The sequence below is a fragment of the Helianthus annuus genome, chromosome 7 (assembly GCF_002127325.2).
Source record: "Helianthus annuus cultivar XRQ/B chromosome 7, HanXRQr2.0-SUNRISE, whole genome shotgun sequence".
In the NCBI taxonomy this organism is placed as follows: Eukaryota; Viridiplantae; Streptophyta; class Magnoliopsida; order Asterales; family Asteraceae; genus Helianthus; species Helianthus annuus.
Genome location: NC_035439.2, coordinates 78,642,094 through 78,648,977, shown reverse-complemented (window position 1 = coordinate 78,648,977; position 6,884 = coordinate 78,642,094). Strand labels below are relative to the sequence as shown.

Genomic DNA, 6,884 nt, shown 5'->3' with positions numbered 1-6,884 from the left:
GCAAAACGGGCAAACTTTAACTCTTCGAGCAACTGAAATAGCCCCTTCGCACGAATGGATCATCCCATTCGTGCGAATGGCTCACTCGTCCCAAACACCCACTCGCTCCAAATCTCACTCGCACCAAACTTAGTTTCGCCCTATAAATACGAACCTTCACCCTCACTTCACACATTCCACTCACTCTACAAGTGCATCAAACAACTAGTAATTCAAAATTACTATATAAGTGCATCATAATTACTCTATTAGTTCATCAAAATAACATAACATACACAATTACTCTACAAGTTCGTCAAACAACATACAATTCAAAATTACTCTACAAGTATATCATAATTACTCAACTAGTTCATCATTATTACTCTACAAGTACATCATAATTACACTACTAGTTCATCAAAAAAATAAAAAAAATAAATAACTGACACATTTACTCTATAAGTTCATAAAAAAAAATCAAAATTACTCCACAAAGCCATCAAACAACATAAAATCCAAAATTACTCTACAAGTATATTTTAATTACTCTACTAGTTTATTAAGATAATTACTTTTCAAATAAAATAATTACTTTACGAATAAAATAGTTACGAAATGTAACCGCATTTTTTTTTTTACTTTTCCGTGTCATTCGTACACGTTTTGTATGATAACTCTGTTTGTATTTTATCTTTTATTTTATTAGACCACCCGTAGTGGGGCGTGTTTTTTAAAAAATTTTCAAAAAAAAAAACGCAGATAACGCCCCCCATGCCATTACACCCGGCGTTTCCGGGTGTTTTTTTCGAAAAAAAAAATCAAAATGGCGTTTTAATTAAAACGCTTTGCTCGATTTGACCGGCCAATCAATGTCTTCCAACGGCTATATATAACGGCTACTTCTTTTATTATTATTTTTTTAACCTTTTACCTGTATATATATATATATATATATATATATATATATATATATATATATATATATATATATATATAAACTCATTCATTTTCAACAAAAACAATCTCAAAAACTCTCTAAAAACCCAACCATTTTATAAAAAACTTGATGGATTCTCCTAGTTCTTCATCCATGGTAAATTTTTACTACAACGAGTATTTTGCGGATGGCGATGGTTCCACCGATGAGAAGCTTGAGCAAGAGGCGGTTACGAGTGTTTGTCAACTAGCGGTGAGATATGTCAAGCATTGTCGTCGCCCCCAAGCAGAAAAAAATAAAAGAGGTTATATTGAACGAGACCGACGCGCGGCACACGATCGTTTGATGAAAGATTATTTTGATGAGGCGCCGACATTTTCGAACGAATTTTTTAGGCGTCGTTTCCGAATGAGTAAGCGGTTGTTTCTACGCATGTCGACGACTTGGAAGCCACCTACGATTATTTTAAACAAAAAGCGGATGCGAGAGGGGTACTTGGATTTATCGTTATCCAAAAGTGTACGTCAGCATTACAAATCCTTGCTTATGGTAACACTACCGTCATCAACGACGAGTATCTAAAAATGGCGGAGAAAACAACACGAGACAGCTTGGAGCATTTTTGTCGCGGTACAATTCCTATACTTTACTTTTTAAAAAAAAACGACGAGTATGTTTATGTGCCAGAAGCCGTTGAAGAGGAGCATCCACAGGCGTCAATGGAAGAAAGAGTGAATAATGCGCGAGAGTTGCGTTACGAACCGTACCATTCCCAGTTAATGGTTGATTTGGTACACCACGCATGGTCGGTTCGGTATGTACCACCTGAGGGAGAGGAAGAAACGGAGGACGAGGAAGACGAAGTTGGCGAGGGTGAAGAAAGCGAAGACGAAAACTAGTGTTTTTTTTTGTTTTTTTTTTAATTTAATCGGATATTTTTTTTTATTTCTAGTATTGTATTTTTTTTTTTTTTAATTTAATGAAGTATTTAAAGTTAAAAAAAGTAATTGTGAAATGATTGCATGGGGGTTATTGAAATAATGCCCTACTACACCACTTTATGTTATAATACCCTATGCTGACTGGGATGACACATGTCAAATAATGCCCCATGATGAGAACATTATTTTGATTTACCACTACACATAGTCTTATAATTATATAACCACTTAAAAGGTTATATAGGCACTAACCATAGATTAATTGGTTGCCTACTAGCCTTTTAAGGATGATTTAAAAGGCTATATGGACACCAACCATAGTTTAATTGGTTGTCGACTAGCCTAACTTTTAAGGATGACACTCCGGGTTGACGGCGTCGTTTTTTTACCATTTCATCTACTTTGGGTCAGGCCCAATACTTGAAAATGCTTTAATTATTTGGCGTACTATAAACGTATTAAACTCACTTCTAGATAGTTATGCTATTTTCAATAGCTCCTGGAGTTTATATTTTAATAAATTTGCGGGTAATTAATTGTAATCAAATTACTATTTTGAATAACTTGATTTTTTGGTGTTTTTTTCTTTATCGTCACAAACGCATATGGTAATTAACGGTATCATATGCGTTTTTATGGTTTTCTCGACGTGATGATACAAAATTCGTTGAATACATAATTGTATTTGCAATAGAGTATTTTTTTTGTAAAGTAAGCTATATTAAGTGCCACCAGGGTACTGATACCGTGGCCAACCGAACTGATATCGAACGAAGAACACTGGAACCACATTGTCATTCGTTTTTATAGTTTTCAACCGATATAAAATATATGTTGATTGTTGTACTGAGTGTCGGTATCATGCTGTTATTGTAATTAACAAAATCGATACCGGCCGAAAGCCCGCCGCAAAGCGTAGTGAATCTCATGACTAGTTAATATAAAATAGAGTATAGCTAAAATCCACCGATCAACCGACCCATATTGAAAACCATAAAGAAGAATATTGGTATCTGTAACAATGGTTTTCGGTCAGTCCGACTTGGTTCGGTGCAATAATGGCACAACATTAGTAGTGAAATTGTAGCGGTACTCGGTACAGTTTAAAGATTTTTTTTATTATTTTGAACACAACTATGTTTCAATATAACTTTTATCTAAATGTTGACTATTAAAAAAATAAACGTAACTGTATGGTTAGATATATTTTTAAATAGTTAACTACTCCAAGTTTTTAAAGAAAAATCAAATTAAATAATAAAAAAACTATTAATATCCAAAAAAATAAAAGAAATACAAATCTAAGTAACATGTAACTAGATTTGATAGAGATAACCACTATGGTAATACTAATGACCCATAGCATGAATTGTAATTAGTAGTATTTTCTTATTGATAATGTGAGAAATTAAATCATATCTTATATGACAAGTTGTATTTTGTGTATGGACCCAGATTTTAATTTCCAAACAAATATAAGAAAACCCTAAATAAAACCTCTCAAAAATCCTCCAAACAAAACCTAACCACCACACTGACTCTCCTCACTACACTCACTGACATCAGTTGGCCAACACCACCAACTTCCTCTTCAACAAAGTCCCACCCAAAACCTCACAATTCCTATAAAATCTTGCCACCAAAATTTCAAAAAAAAAACCAACAGACAAGACTCACTTAACCATGGCTATAAAACTTGCTCTGGCAGTTTTCATGGCCGCGATCACGGGCATTTCGGCTGATCAAACTTCAGCCACCGCGCCTTCACTCGTCACCTTCATCTTTGGTGATTCTTTAACCGAAGTCGGCAACAATAACTACTTGCCATATTCTCTTGCTAGATCAGATTTTCCGTTCTATGGTATCGATTACATCAACAAAAAACCAACTGGCCGGTTCACTAATGGCCGGACCATCGGTGATATCATATGTACGTAAATTATCATGTTACTCGTTGTCACCGTCGTCATAAACTTTTTGTGGGTCTAAAGCGGATAATTAAATTGAGGCCTTTGTCAAAAAAAATTGCTTTTGATCTTATGATTCATGTATCATCATATATGCATAATTACAAACCACATGCCCACGGGTAGCAATCCCAAAGCCTAAATTACGTGTGTAGTCATTTTTCCTTTTTTCTTTTTTTAACTTTTGGGGCGGGCCCTAAGGAAGTGAAGCCTAATACTCATAGCTTTATTTCACTCCCACTTAAGGCGCCGCTACTCGTTACAAGTTGAAACTCCGTATTTTATAAACGGTTTTTTGCTATCGTTGCAGCCGAGAAGCTCGGAATACCATCTCCACCGCCTTATCTTTCGTTAAATCCGACTGATGATACAATCTTGAAGGGGGTTAACTATGCATCTGGTGGCGCGGGGATTCTGAATGACACCGGACTCTATTTTGTAAGATTTCACTTGTTTATTTGACTCTAAATTTTTGGTTTTTGTTGCTTTTCTGGGACTTGACCGTTGGTAATTAACAGATTCAAAGAATGTCATTTGATGATCAGATAGATTACTTTGAGAACACAACAAAGGTGATCAAGGCAAAGATAGGAGAGCAGGCTGCTAATAAACTTTTAAATGAGGCAATCTACTTCATTGGAATGGGTACAAGGATAAACAAATATGAAGTTTTACTACTAGTACACTGGACATTTGCTACCGTTATTTAGTCGCAAATCAGTTGCAAATATCGGAAACCTTTTGTGGGTAATCTATTTTGCGACGGAATGTTGCGGTTGCAAAATTTGCGGATGCTTTTTGCGACCGTTTTGATTTCAATCGCAAAGGCAGTGGCGGATCTAAGAACTTTTTTCACTGTATTCCTTTTGGTAGATTCTCAGTATTTTTTTTTTCAAATCATAAGAGGTTCTCACTAATTTTCTCCATTTTTTCCAAACCGAATGGGTTCCTGGGAACCCACAAAAGTGGCCTAGATCCGGCCCTGCGCAAAGAGGACGCTATTTGCAACTTTTAATCCTGTCACTAATTTCGATCGTAATTGCCCAGTTTTCTAGTGTTGCTTATAAGAACTTTGTGTATCACAAGTTTATGTTTCGCGGTTTTCGACAGGTAGCAACGATTATATCAACAACTTCCTCCAGCCGTTTCTTCCCGATGCTCAACAGTACACTCCAGATGAATTTCTAGCGATTTTAAACTCGAAACTAGCCGAACAATTCACAGTAAGAATATTAGAAACTTTGGACATAATATGCAAATTGTTGTTCTTTGGCTCTTAAAAAAACTGATGAATATTTTGTTTCCGGTGGTGAAAGAGGCTTTACTTGCTCGGGGCACGAAAGATGGTTTTTCATGGACTGGGGCCTCTCGGGTGCATTCCCTCGCAACGAGCTAAATCAAGCAGGAACCAATGCTTGCATCAAGTGAACGAATGGGTGCTTCAGTTTAACTCCAAAGTGCAAAAGTTGATAAACGTTCTAAACATCAAGCTCAAAAAGGCGCAACTTATGTTCGCGGATACTTACCAAGATGTTCTAGATTTGGTTGATAACCCTTCTAAGTATGGTAAGCCCCTTAGCACAAAAGCTCCTAAATATCTAAAGTTGAGCACAACCGCTAGCCCAAAAATTTAGGGGCATTCCAAAAAAAAGGGATCAGGGGCATTTGTATAAAAAAAATAAAAATTTTACACTACGTAGACAGAGTTGAAGGGTATTGTTACACTACGGAGACATAGTTGAGGGGTAGCCCAGGCTACCCCTCCTTATACATTGCCTCCGCCCCTGGTTGAGCAACAACAACCTTTCTAAATATGGTAATATTCCTAACAATTGTCATATGTTGTATGTGTGTTATTGTTTAGGTTTTAAGGTGTCGAATACTTCATGCTGCAACGTCGATACAACTGTAGGAGGATTGTGCTTATCGAATGCAAAAGTGTGTAAAAATCGTAAGGAATATGTATTTTGGGATGCCTTTCATCCATCGGATGCTGCAAACGCGGTTTTAGCTGATCGTTTCTTTTCAAAGATGTTTGCGACAAATGGTTCCGTGGCTTTTGCACCAGGCCATATGGGATAAGAGTTTATATGATGTATATTTTGTACCTTGCAAGATCAAGGCCACAACCTTTTAAAGATATTAGAACCAGCACTTTATATGCAAGCACAATATAGTAATAAATTTTGGTACTTGGTTTAAACAAGTGAGGAATGTTGTGTATTGGAACAGAACATGGTTTTCTTTGTGAAATAATAACTACTATAAGGTATCTCTGTTTTTCCTAATAAATAAAGCAATGTTTTTTTTCTTTTTTTGTGGGAAATATGAATTTTGTAACATGTTGGTGTTTTTTTTCTGATAAATAGAGAAATGGTTGATCTTTGTGAAATATAAATTATGTAACGTGTTTGTGTTTTTCTAATAAATAGTTTTTTTTTGTCAGATATAAATCATGTAAGGTATTTATGTATCCTCATTTGTGGCCTAGTGGTAGGAGACTTAGATTTTCTAATGGAGACTCAAGTTCAATTTCCACTTGTGTCATATTTGGGTGGATATTGGTCAATGATAGTGGCAAACCCACCAAGGGGGTTCGACCCGAGCCGCACCTCGGTTTTCATCCGGCTGTTACTTCAGCGAGGCTTCTCGTGTGGGGGCAGTACGGTTTCCGGGGGAACGCCGCAACCAAGTCTGACCAACCCAGCGCGGCCCCGACTAAGACAACGTAATCTAGGCAAATCTTGGTTAGGGCCGCTGTTTAAGCGGTGTGACATTAGGTCACTCAAAAAAAAAAAAGTCACCGTTCAAAAAAAAATATAATGTATTTATATTTTTCTAGTTTAATAGGGAAATGGATGTTTTTCGTAATAAGAATCATGATAAATTAATAAGAGTTGTTTTGTGTAATACAGTATATAACGACAGAGGCGTCATCAGAAATGCTGTTGAAATTTCAACCGCGAGGATGAAAAGCGCCCCTAAAAAGTACTAGTTTTGTATAAAATTGTAATTTAAACCAATAATTGGGCTAGCGGGGTTAGTTTAGTAAATAGG

At 36.2% G+C, this 6,884-nt stretch overlaps 1 protein-coding gene across 1 annotated transcript; it reads left to right on the top strand.

Annotated features, from left to right (window-relative positions):
- The first annotated feature begins 3,513 nt into the window (after nt 1–3,513).
- On the top strand, nt 3,514–6,142 carry LOC110867832 (GDSL esterase/lipase At5g37690). The gene is made up of 6 exons (XM_022116882.2): nt 3,514–3,790; nt 4,138–4,265; nt 4,346–4,472; nt 4,938–5,050; nt 5,144–5,393; nt 5,692–6,142. The coding sequence occupies exons 1-6, from the start codon at nt 3,544–3,546 to the stop codon at nt 5,907–5,909; spliced, it is 1,083 nt and encodes a 360-aa protein (XP_021972574.1). The 5' UTR covers nt 3,514–3,543; the 3' UTR covers nt 5,910–6,142.
- The last annotated feature ends 742 nt before the right edge of the window (nt 6,143–6,884 follow it).